Source organism: Lethenteron reissneri, chromosome 16 (genome assembly GCF_015708825.2).
Source record: "Lethenteron reissneri isolate LAM-NWPU_2019-01 chromosome 16, ASM1570882v1, whole genome shotgun sequence".
In the NCBI taxonomy this organism is placed as follows: domain Eukaryota; kingdom Metazoa; phylum Chordata; class Hyperoartia; order Petromyzontiformes; family Petromyzontidae; genus Lethenteron; species Lethenteron reissneri.
In genome coordinates this window covers 14,408,995-14,431,608 of record NC_083794.1, presented here as the reverse complement: position 1 = coordinate 14,431,608, position 22,614 = coordinate 14,408,995, and the positions used below count along the sequence as shown (strand labels likewise).

The 22,614-nt window shown below is 57.2% G+C and overlaps 1 protein-coding gene across 2 annotated transcripts in view; it reads right to left on the bottom strand.

The window, feature by feature from the left end:
- Window positions 1-2,740: 2,740 nt before the first annotated feature.
- The window catches only part of CRACDL (CRACD like), a 45,655-nt gene continuing 25,781 nt past the window's right edge, over window positions 2,741-22,614 (bottom strand). Inside the window, exons 5-11 of one of the 2 annotated variants that reach the window (XM_061552502.1) lie at window positions 14,309-14,432; window positions 13,435-13,536; window positions 12,743-12,853; window positions 11,660-11,800; window positions 11,415-11,487; window positions 9,929-10,957; window positions 2,741-7,337 (exon numbers count right to left, since the gene is read on the bottom strand). In XM_061552502.1, coding sequence (XP_061408486.1) covers window positions 7,204-7,337; window positions 9,929-10,957; window positions 11,415-11,487; window positions 11,660-11,800; window positions 12,743-12,853; window positions 13,435-13,536; window positions 14,309-14,432 — 1,714 coding nt within the window. In that variant the 3' untranslated portion in view covers window positions 2,741-7,203. The remainder of the gene's footprint in view (window positions 7,338-9,928; window positions 10,958-11,414; window positions 11,488-11,659; window positions 11,801-12,742; window positions 12,854-13,434; window positions 13,537-14,308; window positions 14,433-22,614) is intronic. The other variant, XM_061552503.1, reaches the window with a different exon arrangement.

The window sequence follows — 22,614 nt, the reverse complement described above, 5'->3', positions numbered from 1 at the left end:
ACGAGGGAGGGCCCCCACGGGACATCCTCACCCGGGCCTCGAGGGAGCCGCGGGCCGGGCTCCGGTGGTCAGAGCGTGGATGGTGGCTCTCACCTGTGTGTGTGTGTCACCTGTGTGTGTGTGTGTGTATCCTGTGTGTGTGTATCCTGTGTGTGTGTGTATCCTGTGTGTGTGTGTCACCTGTGTGTGTGTCCTGTGTGTGTGTGTGTATCCTGTGTGTGTGTCCCCTGTGTGTGTGTGTGTCACCTGTGTGTGTGTCACCTGTGTGTGTGTGTCACCTGTGTGTGTCCCCTGTGTGTGTGTGTCACCTGTGTGTGTGTCACCTGTGTGTGTGTGTGTCACCTGTGTGTGTCACCTGTGTGTGTCCTGTGTGTGTGTGTATCTTGTGTGTGTGTCCCCCGTGTGTCCCCCGTGTGTGTGTCCTGTGTATGTGTGTCACCTGTGTGTGTGTGTCACCTCTGTGTGTGTGTCACCTGTGTGTGTGTCCTGTGTGTGTGTGTCCTGTGTGTGTGTCCTGTGTGTGTGTGCCCTGTGTGTGTGTGTTCTGTGTTTGTGTCCTGTGTGTGTGTGTCCTGTGTGTGTGCCCTGTGTGTGTGTGCCCTGTGTGTGTGTGTTCTGTGTTTGTGTCCTGTGTGTGTGTGCCCTGTGTGTGTGTGTTCTGTGTTTGTGTCCTGTGTGTGTGTGCCCTGTGTGTGTGTCCTGCGTGTGTGTGTGTGTGCCCTGTGTGTGTACCCTGTGTGTTTGTGTGTCCCCTGGCACTCTGCCTGCTGTTGAACACGCGCATCCGGCTCTACCAGTCTGCCAGCCTGCTCTTTTGAGGCCCCCTACCATCTGTCTGTATGCACGTTGAACCTCTATCGCAACGTACGTAGCCAATCGTGCTAAACACGGCAAAAAGCAGTTCTAAAGACATTATCTTTCCAATAAATTAGTTTTCGAGGCAGCAGCCACGCTGTTAGTCGGAGACAACAGTTGGTCAAGCTCTGCGGGCCTCTGTATATGAAGGTGTTATCTACAAATTAACGGTTCATTGTGGCCGCTACATCGCGACCCTGGGCGGCACAGCTGAAGGGGGGGGGGGGGGGCTGTGGGCAATCACAACCTTGGACTGCAAATCGGTCTGAATTTCTGCTCGGTTGTGTTTTTAATTGAATACATAATTCATTAACTGTCACAAATTTAAAAGTAACCGCTTCGTGGAAGAACGCGGGACCGGGCAGCGGACTTTGCGCTAGAAACGTGTGAACGGAGTGATGACCAAACTCAATGAGACTCATTACATTACCTTTAGACGGCTCTTGTCCGATTGTAAAACTTTCTAGAATTGATGAGCGTCTGATGAGCCACACGCACGCCCACGTGGGACTGCTGCTCCCCGTGTTCGCTCCGCTTATAGACAGAGTATCCTGCACCCATCATATAAACCCCCGTTATATTTTTTATAGGTCGTTGGGGTTACGAGCTGTTAGCGAGATACTGTTAAGGTGCCAGAATGGCACGCGATAGGGGTGGGGGGGGGAACTTGTGGCCAGCATCTTACCCAGCCGCCTTTGTCTCTCCCAGTGCACATGTCCACACACCAGGTACTCCTATGTTAAGGCCAAGGATGGCATTTAAATATCATTCGCCACTCATGTTAAATGAGCCGTGGTCGGGAATGAAACGGAGATGCATGGATGTTGACCTTCTTTCGCACCGTACGTAGCCCAACCGTACTAATCTCAGATGGCTGGGGGTTCCTAGCAAAGTGCGCTAACCACTGCACCACCCATCCCTGAACCCCCAACTTGCACGGCCCAGACGAGCTCCGTAACTTGAGAGTCCCGCTCTTATGACTGCCCGGGACAGGCCATGTTGTCCCTAATTGTGTTGGCAAACACGAGTGACCAGAATTACATGACCTACCGAGTCACCCAGAGAGCGAGAGACACGCGTGATGGGCAGGGCAGTGGTGGCGCAGGGGTTTTCAGAGCTACACGCCTATGGCCCCAGGTTTTGAGGGGCCTCTTAAAAATATATCAAAACGAAATCACTTAATATATCAGCAGTGGCCATGGTCAATCCACTGCTGGATCAAATTCTTCCCAAGCCGCCGCAGCTACCTCTCACGATACCGCGATGTTAATTGCTAATAATAGTGCTAATCATCCACCTACCACCGGCACAAGGAGCTGATTTCATAACTCCATCTCTTCGGCGCACGTCCTCTGGTACGCGAGTTCCTTTCAAGGGCTGCCAGGAGCACACTTGAAACGCAATAGTGAGTCACTCAGAGAGCGAGATGCACGATGGGTAATTTGGCAACGAAACGCCCGATTCTGTCATTTGCCAAATTAAAGCCGTCGCATCACTGTGTGCAATTAACGAGTTATGTTCCGACATTAAATCGTTGTCAGTGTCTACACACTTGTACCGTGTGCGACCCCTTTGGTTCAATCCACAGCTGCACTTGAGGGCCTTGGGGCTATTTGACCATACTTGACCACGCTGGTCGGTGGTGCGGGGACGCAGGGAGCATCGGCAGAAGTCCAACACGTCGCGAGCCCTCCCTGGGCTCACGGCGTGGCCCCGCAGCAGTCTCGACAACGCCGCTGTCGTGGCCGTTTTTAGCACCCTCCACGCGAACCCCCCGTCGTCGAGAATGCGAGGTGCGATGCGAATTTATCCACGGGATGAAATGTACGTAATCTTCTGTAACAGAATGAATTTAAAATTGCGTGTTTTTTTTATTGGTCACCCCGTACCCTTAAACATCTCAACGTTCACCCTACAAAGTCCCATCACAAGGGAGAAACACAACCAAATACACCTGTTTGTTTGCCAGTATTGAAACGGCTGTACGCGGTATGGGCATGAAAACTCAATTTCCCTGAACAAGAATACGGGGTAAACCGTAATGGGTTGACAGCTGTGCTTCGACAAAGTCACCGATCGTCCCTTGAGGTCATCCCTCGGCTTGTGCTCGTCTGCCACCATCGTCTGGCATCCCTTTCCTCTTGATGGGCGAGCGGTTGGGATTCTGTCGCCCTGCTGTTTCAAGTCAAGACCACTTAAGACCCCCATTTGTTGTCACGTGCCATATCTATCACGTGTTTTTATTTTTCCTGTGCAGTGTCTGGAGATGCGGTGGCTTTAGACGCTGTTATACAAATGTAAATTGCACTGTAAATGTGGTTGTAATGAAATGATGCTGTATGTACATATTGCTCACTTGTGTAAAATACATTTCGTGCCAATGTAAAAGGGTTTTATACTCGTACACTGCGTTACTATCGGAACATGATCAGTTACTCCACTTTAAATCTGAATAAAAAAACAACTTTTCACTGTTTCCTAAATGCATTTATTCTAGAATGTTTAATCCACTGCTGGATTAAGGCCTGCACACGCCATCGCCACCCCCCCAGTGCTCCACCATGTAACGATCCCAACTCACTCCTGCACACAAGCTCGTTTCGTCGCTCCATCTCCGCAAGCAGACGTCCTCCCGGCCGGCGCGTTTCCCTGCTTTGACTGCTACACAGTCATTAGTCTCGGCCACCAGCCATGCCCATCGTCGTCGTCATCACGTGTTTCCTCCGGTCACTCTTGCAAACGAGATGTCCTGGCCGCTTGTATGTATGTAGAACTTCTTTCGCACCGTACGTATCCGACGGTGCTAATCGGAGGTGCAGGGGAAGGACAACTAAGCCGAAGCCCAGGTATTTTGTTGTTGTCTGAAGTTTCAACGTGACGATCTCTAAATTGGGTTACACAAATCCCGCCTCAATAGAAAATGAAACACATGGGTAAGCAACAACAACAACAAAAGCCTTGCGCTGTCAATGTTTCACGCACGCACGCACCCGTGGGACAGAAACGACGCGCGTGGAAACTCTGGCGAGGAACGAACACGTTTATGACTTTTGCATAAAATAGTGGCGATTTCGGTTCAACTCGATACAGGTAAATACGTTCGGGTCCACCGCGTGAAATGAGTGCGGGCGGCAAGCGCAGTTAGTCGCGCAGTTAGGCGAGCAGGTAGGCGGGCAGGTAAGCGCGCGTGCAACGCGCTCGCCACGGGTACAGGGGGCTGGCGGGCGGCAGCGGAGCTGGGAACATCGGCAAGGAGCACCCATGGTGCGGCCGGGTATGGGCGAGTGGTTGAAAGGGTCCAGGTGGGTCCAGGTAAGTACAGGTGAGTACAGGTAGGTCCAGGAGGGTTTAGACAAATGCAAAATGCAGATGGGGCGGTGTACTGGCGGCGGCGTGGCCGAGCGGTCACGACGTTCGCGGTTCGGATCCAGCGGCTGCCCCGGTTCTCACCGCGGGCGTATTTAGCCACGCGCCGTCAGCTTCACAGTGACGTCATTCGCAAGAGGAGGCCATTGCGTGCCGGCCTCATGGTCCAGATTTGTCAAATTACCCACAAATTACTCGCGTGAGAGCAACCATCGCACCCCTACTGACAAAAGACTTGACAGGACCCTCATGATAAGGATTCACGAAACTCAGCGAGGCTTCCCTGGGTAAACAAGCGCAGAAATAACAACGGCTCCAACGGCGAGTTCGGGGTGCAGGTTCACGTGCGCACAGACGGGTCCATGGCTACGTGGGTACGCCGGAGTGCAGGATGCTGGCAGGCAACGTGTGAGGGGAGGCAGGCGCTCGCGCGCGGCGTGGGAGTTGCGCGTGCGCCTTCAACGAATGGAACATCAAAGTCCAAACCAATGAACGGCATCGCCGACGACGCCATCCACAGGGCGCCAGCTGCTGCTTGCTGCTGATGATGATGCTGATGATGTTGCTGATGATGTTGCTGCTGCTGCCCCCTCGGATCGGTGGAAGAAAAAAAAGTTCAAACGCGATTCAACGCCGGTGCGTTTCCACGCTGCCCTACGGAAGTAGAAGTGCAAGCGAGCGGGAGGGTGGAGGCGTGCGGGAAGGCGACACCACCCTCGTAGGTGCCGCCACGCACGTCGTGTGCTCCACGATTATTTTAAATCGACAGCAGGTGTGGTTTGTCTCGCCGCCAGGTAAGGCACATGAAGCAGGGACGGGAACACGACGAGGGGGATCCCAACTCGGACAGCCCGACAGGGGCAGCCGCGGTAACGGCCGCGGCTACAGCGGCGTGCGTACACGGGTTGAGCGAGCGGGTTGGAGCCGCGTTGTGCAAAGCGAGGTGGCCGTTATAGCTACATGCAGTGGTGGGACCGAACGAGCAATTGACCGGACCGACCGAGCAATTGACGGACGGACCGACCGACCGCCGGTTGTGAGCGACAGCGACATTCATTGGTCCAAAACGAACCGCGGGCAAAAAAAAACCTAAAAGTAGACGGACAGCCAAAAAGTTTCGCGAAAAAGTCACAGCGATCCGACGGTAGCGTTTACGGTTCAAGCCAAAGTGTACACATATATATATTTTTTCCTCAATGCAATCGTAACCATAGTGACGCCATCATAGAAAAACAAGTGCAATCAAAAGCGCGACTGTAAAAATTGTAAAAAAATATATATACACACACACCGTTCTCAAAACTTTTTGACCGTTCCTCGTCTCACGTGTTATGTACACGGGCACCTACGCACACGTACGGACGCGCGCAAAGCGTGGCCGCGAGCGAAACTGCCACGCCCCGTGGGAGAGACGCGGTTTCTGTACAAAGGCACTTGCTTCACCCGTACGGTGAGCGGAACTCCGCCAAACTCCATCGGTCGCCCCCCACCAAGCCACCCTCGTCGTTATCAGCGCCGGAGGGGAGGGGGGGGGGAGGCCCGTTCACGATGCGGCGACGGTGAAGTGTCTACGGGAACTTTGCAGGCCGCAGGGAGAGAGAGAGAGAGGAGAGAGGGGAGAGGGAGCGTTGAGACGATGTTACGGTTGAAGTGTGAACGAGCAGACGTCACACAGAGGGAGGGAGAGAGACGGTCAGGGCTTGATTATTCAGTGAATATTTCGTGGGTCGCCGGTAGACCGGTGAGTGGCACGCGACTAAGTAGTCGCCACAGCCGTAGCGAGATGGACACTGGGCGTGCCGAGTTAAGTCGTCGGCAAAAGAGACGAGTCTTGAGCCGTGGTCTCGTGAGCTCTGCCGCGTGAACGGCCGGAGGAAGGGGACTCCGGACAGCAGGGGGCATCAGACGCGGCAGTGGTCTCGTCATCATCGCCAAGACACCAAATTGGCCGTTTACGAATGACCCTCTCAGGCCCCTTGCCAGGTCTCTTCGGCAGGCTTGAGCAAGGTGACGGAGCGTCTACAGTCATGGAACCACTCGGGTAGCAGAGGGGCCGGCGGCTATAAGCCGCTCTGCCCTCTACGCCAAGCTTTCACCCCCCCCCTCTCGGCCCCCCCACCCCCGCCCCCTAGGCTATTTACTTCACCAACTTCGACATCGTCCGCGCGTATCCGTTTAAAAAAAAACAATAAAATGAGCGCAACAGCAGCGGCAAAAACAACAAGAATTAAAAATGCAAAAGCATTCGTGCGGAGGGATGCGGGCGACTGTGTAGCCCCGGGGGTCATTCAAAAACGCGGTGGGGTGCGGGGGGGGGGTGGCGTGCGGGGGGGGGCTCGATAAATTTTTAAGCAGTCGAGCGACGGACTCGAGCAAAGGAAACCGCCCGCGACGTCTTAAAATAGCGCACGAGGGCCGCATGCATGCGGCCCACCTGCATGCCGAGCAAACACCCGTCGCTGTTTGCCTTTCCTGCTGTTGACTTTTCTTATTTCCCAGTTTAACAAGGCGGGTAATTGCTCCGGCCAGTGAAAAATAAAATGAAACTGAGAGCGTAAACGACTCGGGTCGGGGGAGGGGGGCAGAGACCTTTGGGGCCGACGGGCCTCAAGTTGCCGGGCATCCCCGGCTCGGCGGCCGGAGCGGGGAAACTCCGGTGGTGCCAGGAGATTCCCGCGACGCCGGATACGGCGATCCATTCCGACCGAAGATTCGCGACGGGAATCTGCGGTGCGGACAGATGCGCGGCATCGCCGTAGGGGCCTAAAAAGCTCACGGACGTTCAATGTGACTCCGGCGCGGGGCTGGCGCTGGCTACGTGGGTGCCACATCGAGCACCGTCCGTCCGTCGGTCCGTCGGTCGCAAGCAGAGCGACTGTCGGGGGGAGGGGGGGGGCAACAACAACAAAAAGCTGGCCGAGTCCCATGAGCCTCGTTCCGCCGCACCGCCGCCGCCACCCTCGCCGCTTCTTCTCCACGTCGTCACAGGATGGCGATCGTCTCCTGCTGCTCCAGGTCGGACCACGTGCGGGCCTTGCTCTCGGCCAGCGAGCGCCACGGCGGGGAGCCGTCCGTGGGGCTGTGGTCGTCCGAGCCGGATGGGTCGCTGCTCCCGTCTTCCGGTGGTTTGCGCGGACACACAGAAAACACGAGAGAGGCCACGGTCAGCGAGCGTACATGGAGCGCGCGGCGCACAACGGCGAATGAGTGTGGACGCAGTGGCGGCACGGCCCCTGGTGCAAGGAATGAAGTGGGGTGGGGGGGGCCCTCTGACACGTAGGCCATCGATCAGTTGCACCGCCTGCACACTCGACAGCTACGCTGCTGCGTGGCCAAAACCGCGTCTAGATACCTTCATGTCTAGGCCAGGCACTCGTTTAAGGCGGAGCTGACCTCGGGAAGGACCAGGAGAGTTTGAAATACCACACCATTACTGCTATACGTGAACTGGAATCGAACCTAGGCGCTGGGTTTGGGTTCGTAGCACGTTGCGCGGAACGCTGTGATGCCACGGTCAGGATTAGGCACGCACAGACACTCACATACACGCGCGCGTGCGTCAGGCCCAGGTGAGGCTGAATTTCCCACTTGCAGCTCCGAGGCTGTAGATTCTAACAATAATCGTAAAAATAACTCAGCTTGTACCTCATCACACGGGCCCACGCACACAGCCGAAATTCACGGCGACCCTAAAGACAGCGCTGACAGTGCACGAGCGGCGTGCCTGTCGCCATCGAACTGTCCCACGCTGCCTGCGCCGGGGGCAGCTGGTGCTTCCATCATCGATCCCAGTGGACGAAGCGGGGCACGGCGTAACGCGAGCGCTCAGTCGCGGAACCAGTGGAGGTGCCCCCCCCCCCCGCCCCCCCCGCCCCCCCCGCCCCCCGCGTGGTGATCGCGGTGCGTCTGCGGCTACCGCGTGGCAGGGCCCGTGCAGATTTCGTTTCAGCGCCGTGTCGACTGGCACCCTTGAAAGTTTAATGGCTTCGGAGTGGCTCAGCGGCTCGTCGACGGAGAGTCGCCGCCGACCTCCTTGTATCCCATTCGTTCCCCCGGTTGCCTGTTTTCCGATTCGCCGATATTCGATTTGCATCGACGGCCATGCTCGCGGCACACGCGTCAAGTCGTTGTTATAGCGTGCAAATTAGCAGCGCGTGATCTGCTGACGGTACATTTAAGCCAATGGAGTCAAACAAAACAATACAAACGAGAGGGTAAAATCGAGACAAAAAAGGAATCGATTCTTGAATGGCAACGTGAAAATCACGTGGAACCGCTGGGAGAATCGTTGCCAGCCGACTCACGATGCCTCCCACTGACAAGCAATTCAACGGGCCGGCCAACCACTGGCGATCAGCCACTGCTGGTCGAAGCCATCTGGAAAACAGTCGGCAAAGCCTATGTTCGGGTCATTTCAGTCCCGTGAATTTCATGTGGAGCAATCCCGTCTGGTGAGAGCGGGCGGGCGAGCGAGCGAGTGAGCGAGTGAGGTGGGTGACTTTGTCCGATGTGGCAGGAGCGAGATCACGGTCGGCATCGCGTCCCCTCCAGCAGGACGCGGCGACCTCCAGCCGTGACCTTTTATTCCGTGCCATCTTCGCCTCGTTGGCGACAACAACCTGCTGCTTCAATGAACCCTGGACACGGCGGCAACTTACACTTGACTCAAATTCCACAGCTTGTCGTCGACTCGGACTACTCAAACCAAAACACGCGGATGGAATTACCACGGCGCCCAGGGGTCAGAGGGCAGCCTGGAGAGGACCTTTCCCATATTGTAGCTTCTCACCCTGAGCTAGAAATGCCCTGATAGTGTGCTGTTCGGCGTCCTCTGGTCTAACACCGATTGCGACGATCCTCTCAAGAAAGCTGTCTCTGGTGTTGTCCAATCAGTTTCAAAGACAACGCATATATTAGAGCGTGTTTTTTGTTTGCATGTTCACCACAAGCACGTGTGGTTAATGCGGACAGGATGATTGCCAAAATGGGTAGACCCTATTGTTATAGTACCATCACATTATCACGTGATTAAGAGTGGCCCTGCTCCCCCGGGGGGATTATTTTTCGTTTCGATTGGACGGTGGAGGGGAGCGACGGAGCCAAGTTCCGCCGAGCCGGACGGCATCGCCGCAGGGGAAGCTTCGCCAGGCACGGGCGTCGCTATTGTTGCGCCGCGCGCGTGAACAAAGCTCTCCGGTAACGATCGAGGGGATTAGGCCGTCGACGTTTTCCGTAAACAATTGCGGGGCCGGAGCAAGCGAGAGGCCGCTCACGAGGAAAGGCGGCCGCTTCGTACAGAGCGCAGAGGACGCGCCTCTGATTGGCGCGTTTGGCTACGTACGGTGCGAAAGAAGTTCGACATACATACATACGCCCACGTAGAGCGGCAGTTTTAAGTCAACTGAGGTTGAGGATTTACAATCTTCACCCCAAACCCCCTCTCAATGACAAACATCCCCACTGTTAGCGAGCACCTATGAAGGCCGGTACGGCAAGGTTGGGTGGCCAGCACCACGGCCGGCTGCCTTTGTCTCCCGAGTGGCGATGATTAGACACCGTACCAGGTACTCATTTTGGGCTGAGTCGACCTAGGGGAGGTCCAAGACCGGTTCAGATAATCGTCGCCGGTGTTGGTGGCCGCGAGCGGGAATCGTAGCGCAGCGCGCTAACCGCTACACGACGGCGCACGCACACGGATACTGCTCACCGGGATTGGACCTGACATCGGCGGCGCCCGGAGTCCTGCTCCCTCCAGCGCACCGCGCCGAGTCGCCGGCCGCCTCCTCAGCCTCGCTGCCCTCCCTCACGGCGGACACCGTGCCGAGGCTCTTGATGCCATCGCTGCTCACGCGGAGCCGGCCACCGTCCTGCAGCTGCTGCTGCTGCTGCTGCTGGTGCTGTTGCTGCTGCCGGCAGAAGGACTGCGACTGCGGCGTGCGGCGCAACTTGACCCCGAACGGGCGCGTGCCGTCCCTGCCATCCGCGGCGAGGTCCGGCCAGCCTGACGCCGCCTCTGAGAGCATGGAGGCGGCGCGGATCATCGGCTCCACGGCCGAGACGGGGCGCTGAGTCCTCGCGCGTCCGCGCTTCGCCACTTTCTGGGAAACGCCGCCGCCGCCCCCCTGCCGCGTACCGCCCCGCCCCTCGACCTCGCCGGCGTCCACGGCGTCGCAAGCGACGGCACGCGCCGCCTGCGCGACAAGGTGGTCCGATCCCCGAGGCAGCGACTTGCTGCGCGCCGTCGCGAAGGGCAAGCGGCCGCCGATCTCCGACGAGCTCCTGTGAGGAAGCTTCCCGCGGCAGTCCGCCGCCGCGGCGCCGTCGTCGGCGCCCACCGGCGCCGCGTCGCTGGGGCTCCGCAGCGTGGGGCGCGGCAGCCGTATGGGGTCGAAGGTCGCCGGCTCGTCGGTCGCCCCCTCCGCTTCGGAGTCGTCGGACGAGGAGGCGGCGGCGGCAGCGGCGGCGGAGGAGGACGAGGAAGCGCCCGGCGCCGGCTTCACCTGCACGCGCGGGAGGCGGAAGCTCTGCCCGGACTCCAGGGCCGCGACGGCGGCGTTGCCGCCGTCGTTCGCCGGAGACTCGGGGGGCTCCGGGGATCGAGCCGCGCTCGCCGTCTCGTCGGGTTCTTCCCGCAGTGCCGGCTCGCGCTGCGGGCGCGGTGCTCGCTTGGCGCCGGGAGGGACCAGCGCCGGCCGCTTGGGTTGCTGCTTCTCGCTCGGCGATTGGCCCGAGCCTCCTGGTTCACACGCGCACCACGGTGCGATTAGCCCGCGACACCGCCGCCCGCTCCCCTCTCATCCCCCGCGACCGCGCGCTCCACAGCGAGGGGAAGACTGGATTTGGCGAAGGCCGAGTTTTACCCTGCGTCGGTCCGAGTCGGCGAGATGGAAAATACAACCCGCACACCACATCCAGTATCCCTCTTACTCGGGCTATGACTCGGAGTCGTATTCCTACGTAAATTCCTGCTCAAATGAGCATCGAGGTGGTGTTCATCCTCCGTTTACAGGCCTGAGCCAGTGTTGGAAATTCCACATTCCTATGGCAGGGGTAAGTATGTCCACAGGACAACCGCTTTTCATAGGGTGGTACCAATTTTAATCACCTCAGCGGGATGATGGGCTAAATCAACCACCGACCAGGATGTGAACTTCCTGACCGCGAGCGGGGGCGAGGGTCCGGCGGAGACTCACCGGGGCCGGCGAGGGAGGGGCTCTCTCCGAAGGAGGACGCTGGAGACAGAGCGCCGTCGCCGTCACTCGCGTCCTGCACGTGGCGGCACGGAGAGAGGAGGAGAGGCTGTGACGGGAGGCAAGAGCTGGGGCTGGTGGGGGGGGTGTGGGTGGTGGGGGGGTGTGGGGGGGGTGTGGGTGGTGGGGGTTGTGGGTGGGGGTGTGGGTGGGTGGGGGGGTGAGGGCGGTGTCGTGGCGCTGCTCACGGCTGTGCGCCGTGGCCTTGCGCCCGTGCGCTGGTTGCGGGGCCGCACGGCCATGCGGTGCTTGGCGGCCGTGTTGTCGAGCGTCGCCGTGAACGTGGGCCGCTCGTCCAGGCTGAGCGGCGCGCACCAGCTGCTGCCTCCCTGCACCGCCCGCAACACCACAACCGCGATCAAAACAACCGGGATGGGCGCAACCGGATTCGCGATCGCAACTCGATCGCGACCAATAACGCAACCGCAACCACTCCCACAATCACGACCGCGATGCAAATCACAACCACGACCACCGCCACAAACACGATCGCAACCGCAGCATCAACATGCACAAAGCGCAACCCACAGGCAGCACACAACCTGGCCTGCTCCGTTACAATCATCCCTTGGCTGGTTTGTGATTAAACAAAACAGAAATGTAGGAGCCACACGAATTAAAATAGCTGTTATGTTTTGTTATCCTTGCCGCTCATTTTGTCAACAAACCAAACTGCGACACCCCGCGGGACAGGAGAGACGACGGGAGGCAGCTGTCACGGCAACTCGCGTTTTGCAAGTTGCCCAAAGGTCGTCCTTTGAGCTCCGGAAGATTCCATCAAAATGGCCAACGTCTCACTCGGGGTGAGCACCGACTCGTGGTGCAACCTTGACACTGAAGTGTCGTTCGTGTCGGATCGTGCGGATCGGAGAATCTCAGTGGCACCGGTCTCGGCGTTGCTGACCTTTGACCCACCCAACTGCCCCCCTCTCCGCCCAGCTCCCCCTCCACACCCACGTAGAAATTATTTTACTCAACTAAACCATTTTCATTTGACCAGTTAAGGCCCTCTGAGCTATATAGGTCTTTACATGAACGCTTGACTTGCCGCTCGCTGCTTCCAGCACCGAGGGGGAGGCGCTTCTGGTGGCGATCGCGGTTGTGATCGTGGCAGTGGTTGTGGGAGTCGAACCCTCTGTCAATGCGTTGGGTTTTTTGTCGATGACGTGCAAAAAAAAAAACAGTGGCAAAGCAACACCACGTAAGCCAGCAGCAGCAACAGCAGCAGCAGCAGCAGCAGGAGCAGCAGCAGCAGCAGCAGGGATGGGCACCTGTTCAGGAGTCAGGGGCCGGTCAGGCGCCAGCACCAGTTCAGGTACCAGCGCCTGCTCCCTCGGCAAGGACTGCGTCCCATTTGTTCTCAAGGAGCCCTGCGACCACCGCTACGGACGGACACGGAACAACACAAAGCAAGGCACGAGCGGACACGGACGTAAGGCATGGTGCGACCAGCGCAAGCGAATTAATAAGCCAAGCGAGACGGACGCCGCAGCTCTTTGCCGCGGCCGTGCCATAGCACGGCCCTCGACGCGGTTCTAGGCGAGCGTCAAGAGGGAAAACATCGGACATCGGTACGGCGTGGGCAACGGAGGCCGGAAACTCTTCGGAAGAGGGCTGCACGGCAGAGCCGGGTGAAACCATGGGTGCGCCCTGAAGCACAGCGAGGCGCACGCTCACAACGCAACGGCGCTAATGCGAGGACGCCGCACAGTGGCGAGGATTTGTTTACAGCGTTACAGCCAATAAATAATGGAGTTTGTTGAGGGACGCGATTACCGCGCGTGTAAATAACTCGCGTGGGGCCATCAGTCAGGGCGCGGTAACGAATCCACCCGGTGTTCGTTACCCCCCCCGGGGCGAGCTCCGCGTTATCCGGAGTTGGTCTCGGGGAGAGGACGGCCTCCTCTCGGTGCCAAAGGTGTCGAGCGGCAAGTCGGGAGGGGGGGGGGGGCACTGTGCGAACCGCGGGGGATGCCGACGCCGCCGCCGTTCCCTCTGGTGTCGCTCGCCGCTTGGGGATGAGTCGCGACGGGGAGGCGATGCGCAGCGTCCGCAGCAGCTGATTCTGCACGAGAGGAAGGGGGGCGGAGACGCGGGAGTGTCGGGCGATCCCCACTGCGACGGAGTTGCTCACGGTCGTGACAACAGTGACGTCACACGTGTGTCATCTCTAGGGGAAAGCCTCGCTGAATCCTGAGACCTTTTTCTCGGGACGAGAGAGAGAGCAGGGCTGCGGCACAGCCCGTGAAGAAGCAACAGGGGCCTAGCGCCAACGACAACAAGGACAACGACAACAACAATGATGACGACAACAACAATGATGACAACGATAATGACTACAACGATGACAACCACAACAACAAGAACAATAACAACGACAACAACAACGACTACAACAACGATGACGACAACAACAACGACGACGACAATGACTACAACGATGACAACCACAACAACAATAACAACAACGACAACAACGACAACAACGACGACAACAACGACGACAACAACGACGGCAACAACGAGGAGCTCCATGAGCAGGAGATGGAGCGATGAAGTCACTTTCGTGCGGCATTTGCTCAGTTTATAAGCGGCAGTCGCGGCTCAGGGAAACCTTCACCTAGCAGTGGATTGACCATGGCTGACGACGGTGATAACGACGACGACGATGAATGAGTCCAAATTTGGGCGTCATCTTTGGACGCCGCGCACGGTTTGGGAGTCTCGCACCATAACACGCGATAATCTCTGCATGATCCACCAACCCTGCCAACAGAGCTGCGGCTCGTGGAGGGGGAGGCCTGTGGGGGGGGGGGGGGTGGCGCCGCCGGAGTCACCTTGAAGGCGCTGACGCGGCCGGCGAGGTTGTCCTGGGACAGCACGCGGGACGGCCGCTCGGGATCGGCGGACGCCGCGTCCGGCTGGAAGACGCTGTCCAGGGACATGGCGCGTGCACCCAGCCTGCCCACAGCGGGGAGATGAGAGACATCACACAGAGACGTCACACAGAGACCAGCGACGTCACCCAGAGACCAGAGACGTCGCACAGAGATGACAGACGTCGCACAGAGACGAGAGACGTCACACAGAGACGTCACACACAGACCAGAGACGTCACACAGAGACGTCACACAGAGACCAGAGACGTCACACAGAGACGTCACACACAGACCAGAGACGTCACACAGAGACGTCACACAGAGACCAGAGACGTCGCACAGAGACCAGAGACGTCGCACAGAGACCAGAGACGTCACACAGAGACATCGCACAGAGATGTCACAGAGACCAGAGACGTCGCCCAGAGACCAGAGACGTCACACAGAGATGAGAGACGTCGCACAGAGACCAGAGACGTCACACAGAGACGTCGCACAGAGATGTCACAGAGACCAGAGACGTCGCACAGAGATGAGAGACGTCGCACAGAGACCAGAGACGTCACACAGAGACGTCGCACAGAGACCAGAGACGTCGCACAGAGATGAGAGACGTCGCACAGAGACCAGAGACGTCACACAGAGACATCGCACAGAGATGTCACAGAGACCAGAGACGTCGCACAGATACCAGAGACGTCACACAGAGATGAGAGACGTCGCACAGAGACCAGAGGCGTCACACAGAGACATCGCATAGAGATGAGAGACGTCGCACAGAGACCAGAGACGTCACACAGAGACATCGCACAGAGATGTCACAGAGACCAGAGACGTCGCACAGAGACCAGAGACGTCACACAGAGACATCGCACAGAGATGAGAGACGTTGCACAGAGACCAGAGACGTCACACAGAGACGTCGCACAGAGACCAGAGACGTCGCACAGAGACGTCACACACAGACCAGAGACGTCACACAGAGACCAGAGACGTCACACAGAGATGTCGCACAGAGACGTCACACACAGACCAGAGACGTCACACAGAGACGTCGCACAGAGACGTCACACAGAGACGTCGCACAGAGACGTCACACACAGACCACAGACGTCACACAGAGACGTCACACAGAGACGTCACACAGAGACGTCGCACAGAGACGTCACACACAGACCACAGACGTCACACAGAGATGTCACACAGAGACGTCACACAGAGACGTCACACAGAGACGTCGCACAGAGACGTCACACACAGACCAGAGACGTCACACAGAGACGTCGCACAGAGACGTCACAGAGACGAGAGACGTCACACAGAGACGTCACACAGAGACCAGAGACGTCGCACAGAGACCAGAGACGTCACACAGAGACATCACACCGAGACGTCACAGAGACCAGAGACATCGCACAGAGACGTCACACAGAGATGAGAGACGTCATACAGAGACGTCGCACAGAGATGTCACACAGAGACGTCACACAGAGACCAGAGACGTCGCACAGAGACCAGAGACGTCACACAGAGACGTCACACACAGACCAGAGACGTCACACAGAGACGTCGCACAAAGACGTCACACAGAGACGTCACACAGAGACGTCACACCGAGACGTCACAGAGACCAGAGACGTCGCACAGAGACGTCACACAGAGATGAGAGACGTTACACAGAGACGTCGCACAGAGACGTCGCACAGAGCCGTCGCACAGAGACGTCACACAGAGACGTCGCACAGAGACGTCGCACAGAGAAGTCGCACAGAGACGTCGCACAGAGACGTCGCACAGAGACGTCGCACAGAGACGTCACACAGAGACGTCACACAGAGACCAGAGACGTCACACGGAGACGTCACACAGAGACGAGAGACGTCACACAGAGATGAGAGACATCACAGAAAGACGTCACACAGAGATGAGAGACGTCGCACAGAGACATCACACAGAGACCAGAGACGTCACACGGAGACGTCACACAGAGACCAGAGACGTCGCACAGAGACCAGAGACGTCGCACAGAGACCAGAGACGTCACACAGAGACATCGCACAGAGATGTCACAGAGACCAGAGACGTCGCCCAGAGACCAGAGACGTCACACAGAGATGAGAGACGTCGCACAGAGACCAGAGACGTCACACAGAGACGTCGCACAGAGATGTCACAGAGACCAGAGACGTCGCACAGAGATGAGAGACGTCGCACAGAGACCAGAGACGTCACACAGAGACGTCGCACAGAGACCAGAGACGTCGCACAGAGATGAGAGACGTCGCACAGAGACCAGAGACGTCACACAGAGACATCGCACAGAGATGTCACAGAGACCAGAGACGTCGCACAGATACCAGAGACGTCACACAGAGATGAGAGACGTCGCACAGAGACCAGAGACGTCACACAGAGACATCGCACAGAGATGAGAGACGTCGCACAGAGACCAGAGACGTCACACAGAGACATCGCACAGAGATGTCACAGAGACCAGAGACGTCGCACAGAGACCAGAGACGTCACACAGAGACATCGCACAGAGATGAGAGACGTTGCACAGAGACCAGAGACGTCACACAGAGACGTCGCACAGAGACCAGAGACGTCGCACAGAGACGTCACACACAGACCAGAGACGTCACACAGAGACCAGAGACGTCACACAGAGATGTCGCACAGAGACGTCACACACAGACCAGAGACGTCACACAGAGACGTCGCACAGAGACGTCACACAGAGACGTCGCACAGAGACGTCACACACAGACCACAGACGTCACACAGAGACGTCACACAGAGACGTCACACAGAGACGTCGCACAGAGACGTCACACACAGACCACAGACGTCACACAGAGACGTCACACAGAGACGTCACACAGAGACGTCACACAGAGACGTCGCACAGAGACGTCACACACAGACCAGAGACGTCACACAGAGACGTCGCACAGAGACGTCACAGAGACGAGAGACGTCACACAGAGACGTCACACAGAGACCAGAGACGTCGCACAGAGACCAGAGACGTCACACAGAGACATCACACCGAGACGTCACAGAGACCAGAGACATCGCACAGAGACGTCACACAGAGATGAGAGACGTCATACAGAGACGTCGCACAGAGATGTCACACAGAGACGTCACACAGAGACCAGAGACGTCGCACAGAGACCAGAGACGTCACACAGAGACGTCACACACAGACCAGAGACGTCACACAGAGACGTCGCACAAAGACGTCACACAGAGACGTCACACAGAGACGTCACACCGAGACGTCACAGAGACCAGAGACGTCGCACAGAGACGTCACACAGAGATGAGAGACGTTACACAGAGACGTCGCACAGAGACGTCGCACAGAGACGTCGCACAGAGACGTCACACAGAGACGTCGCACAGAGACGTCGCACAGAGAAGTCGCACAGAGACGTCGCACAGAGACGTCGCACAGAGACGTCGCACAGAGACGTCACACAGAGACGTCACACAGAGACCAGAGACGTCACACGGAGACGTCACACAGAGACGAGAGACGTCACACAGAGATGAGAGACATCACAGAAAGACGTCACACAGAGATGAGAGACGTCGCACAGAGACATCACACAGAGACCAGAGACGTCACACGGAGACGTCACACAGAGACGAGAGACATCACAGAAAGACGTCACACAGAGATGAGAGACGTCACAGAGAGACGTCACACAGAGACCAGAGACGTCACACGGAGACATCGCACAGAGATGAGAGACGTTGCACAGAGACCAGAGACGTCACACAGAGACGTCGCACAGAGACCAGAGACGTCGCACAGAGACGTCACACACAGACCAGAGACGTCACACAGAGACCAGAGACGTCACACAGAGATGTCGCACAGAGACGTCACACACAGACCAGAGACGTCACACAGAGACGTCGCACAGAGACGTCACACAGAGACGTCGCACAGAGACGTCACACACAGACCACAGACGTCACACAGAGACGTCACACAGAGACGTTACACAGAGACGTCGCACAGAGACGTCACACACAGACCACAGACGTCACACAGAGATGTCACACAGAGACGTCACACAGAGACGTCGCACAGAGACGTCACACACAGACCAGAGACGTCACACAGAGACGTCGCACAGAGACGTCACAGAGACGAGAGACGTCACACAGAGACGTCACACCGAGACGTCACAGAGACCAGAGACATCGCACAGAGACGTCACACAGAGATGAGAGACGTCATACAGAGACGTCGCACAGAGACGTCACACAGAGACGTCACACAGAGACCAGAGACGTCGCACAGAGACCAGAGACGTCACACAGAGACGTCACACACAGACCAGAGACGTCACACAGAGACGTCGCACAAAGACGTCACACAGAGACGTCACACAGAGACGTCACACCGAGACGTCACAGAGACCAGAGACGTCACACAGAGACCAGAGACGTCACACAGAGATGTCGCACAGAGACGTCACACACAGACCAGAGACGTCACACAGAGATGTCACACAGAGACGTCACACAGAGACATCGCACAGAGACGTCACACACAGACCAGAGACGTCACACAGAGACGTCGCACAGAGACGTCACAGAGACGAGAGACGTCACACAGAGACGTCACACCGAGACGTCACAGAGACCAGAGACATCACACAGAGACGTCACACAGAGATGAGAGACGTCATACAGAGACGTCGCACAGAGACGTCACACAGAGACGTCACACAGAGACCAGAGACGTCGCACAGAGACCAGAGACGTCACACAGAGACGTCACACACAGACCAGAGACGTCACACAGAGACGTCGCACAAAGACGTCACACAGAGACGTCACACAGAGACGTCACACCGAGACGTCACAGAGACCAGAGACGTCGCACAGAGACGTCACACACAGACCAGAGACGTCACACAGAGACGTCGCACAGAGACGTCACACAGAGACGTCGCACAGAGACGTCACACACAGACCACAGACGTCACACAGAGACATCACACAGAGACGTCACACAGAGACGTCGCACAGAGACGTCACACACAGACCACAGACGTCACACAGAGACGTCACACAGAGACGTCACACAGAGACGTCACACAGAGACGTCGCACAGAGACGTCACACACAGACCAGAGACGTCACACAGAGACGTCGCACAGAGACGTCACAGAGACGAGAGACGTCACACAGAGACGTCACACAGAGACCAGAGACGTCGCACAGAGACCAGAGACGTCACACAGAGACATCACACCGAGACGTCACAGAGACCAGAGACATCGCACAGAGACGTCACACAGAGATGAGAGACGTCATACAGAGACGTCGCACAGAGATGTCACACAGAGACGTCACACAGAGACCAGAGACGTCGCACAGAGACGTCACACACAGACCAGAGACGTCACACAGAGACGTCGCACAAAGACGTCACACAGAGACGTCACACAGAGACGTCACACCGAGACGTCACAGAGACCAGAGACGTCGCACAGAGACGTCACACAGAGATGAGAGACGTTACACAGAGACGTCGCACAGAGACGTCGCACAGAGACGTCGCACAGAGACGTCACACAGAGACGTCGCACAGAGACGTCGCACAGAGAAGTCGCACAGAGACGTCGCACAGAGACGTCGCACAGAGACGTCGCACAGAGACGTCACACAGAGACGTCACACAGAGACCAGAGACGTCACACGGAGACGTCACACAGAGACGAGAGACGTCACACAGAGATGAGAGACATCACAGAAAGACGTCACACAGAGATGAGAGACGTCGCACAGAGACATCACACAGAGACCAGAGACGTCACACGGAGACGTCACACAGAGACGAGAGACATCACAGAAAGACGTCACACAGAGATGAGAGACGTCACAGAGAGACGTCACACAGAGACCAGAGACGTCACACGGAGACATCGCACAGAGATGAGAGACGTTGCACAGAGACCAGAGACGTCACACAGAGACGTCGCACAGAGACCAGAGACGTCGCACAGAGACGTCACACACAGACCAGAGACGTCACACAGAGACCAGAGACGTCACACAGAGATGTCGCACAGAGACGTCACACACAGACCAGAGACGTCACACAGAGACGTCGCACAGAGACGTCACACAGAGACGTCGCACAGAGACGTCACACACAGACCACAGACGTCACACAGAGACGTCACACAGAGACGTTACACAGAGACGTCGCACAGAGACGTCACACACAGACCACAGACGTCACACAGAGATGTCACACAGAGACGTCACACAGAGACGTCGCACAGAGACGTCACACACAGACCAGAGACGTCACACAGAGACGTCGCACAGAGACGTCACAGAGACGAGAGACGTCACACAGAGACGTCACACCGAGACGTCACAGAGACCAGAGACATCGCACAGAGACGTCACACAGAGATGAGAGACGTCATACAGAGACGTCGCACAGAGACGTCACACAGAGACGTCACACAGAGACCAGAGACGTCGCACAGAGACCAGAGACGTCACACAGAGACGTCACACACAGACCAGAGACGTCACACAGAGACGTCGCACAAAGACGTCACACAGAGACGTCACACAGAGACGTCACACCGAGACGTCACAGAGACCAGAGACGTCACACAGAGACCAGAGACGTCACACAGAGATGTCGCACAGAGACGTCACACACAGACCAGAGACGTCACACAGAGATGTCACACAGAGACGTCACACAGAGACATCGCACAGAGACGTCACACACAGACCAGAGACGTCACACAGAGACGTCGCACAGAGACGTCACAGAGACGAGAGACGTCACACAGAGACGTCACACCGAGACGTCACAGAGACCAGAGACATCGCACAGAGACGTCACACAGAGATGAGAGACGTCATACAGAGACGTCGCACAGAGACGTCACACAGAGACGTCACACAGAGACCAGAGACGTCGCACAGAGACCAGAGACGTCACACAGAGACGTCACACACAGACCAGAGACGTCACACAGAGACGTCGCACAAAGACGTCACACAGAGACGTCACACAGAGACGTCACACCGAGACGTCACAGAGACCAGAAACGTCGCACAGAGACGTCACACAGAGATGAGAGACGTTACACAGAGACGTCGCACAGAGACGTCGCACAGAGACGTCGCACAGAGACGTCACACAGAGACGTCGCACAGAGACGTCGCACAGAGACGTTGCACAGAGAAGTCGCACAGAGACGTCGCACAGAGACGTCGCACAGAGACGTCACACAGAGACGTCACACAGAGACGTCACACAGAGATGAGAGACATCACAGAAAGACGTCACACAGAGATGAGAGACGTCGCACAGAGACATCACACAGAGACCAGAGACGTCACACGGAGACGTCACACAGAGACGAGAGACATCACAGAAAGACGTCACACAGAGATGAGAGACGTCACAGAGAGACGTCACACAGAGACCAGAGACGTCACACGGAGACATCGCACAGAGATGAGAGACGTTGCACAGAGACCAGAGACGTCACACAGAGACGTCGCACAGAGACCAGAGACGTCGCACAGAGACGTCACACACAGACCAGAGACGTCACACAGAGACCAGAGACGTCACACAGAGATGTCGCACAGAGACGTCACACACAGACCAGAGACGTCACACAGAGACGTCGCACAGAGACGTCACACACAGACCACAGACGTCACACAGAGACGTCACACAGAGATGTCACACAGAGACGTCGCACAGAGACGTCACACACAGACCACAGACGTCACACAGAGACGTCACACAGAGACGTCACACAGAGACGTCACACAGAGACGTCGCACAGAGACGTCACACACAGACCAGAGACGTCACACAGAGACGTCGCACAGAGACGTCACAGAGACGAGAGACGTCACACAGAGACGTCACACAGAGACCAGAGACGTCGCACAGAGACCAGAGACGTCACACAGAGACATCACACCGAGACGTCACAGAGACCAGAGACATCGCACAGAGACGTCACACAGAGATGAGAGACGTCATACAGAGATGTCGCACAGAGACGTCACACAGAGACGTCACACAGAGACCAGAGACGTCGCACAGAGACCAGAGACGTCACACAGAGACGTCACACACAGACCAGAGACGTCACACAGAGACGTCGCACAAAGACGTCACACAGAGACGTCACACAGAGACGTCACACCGAAACGTCACAGAGACCAGAGACGTCGCACAG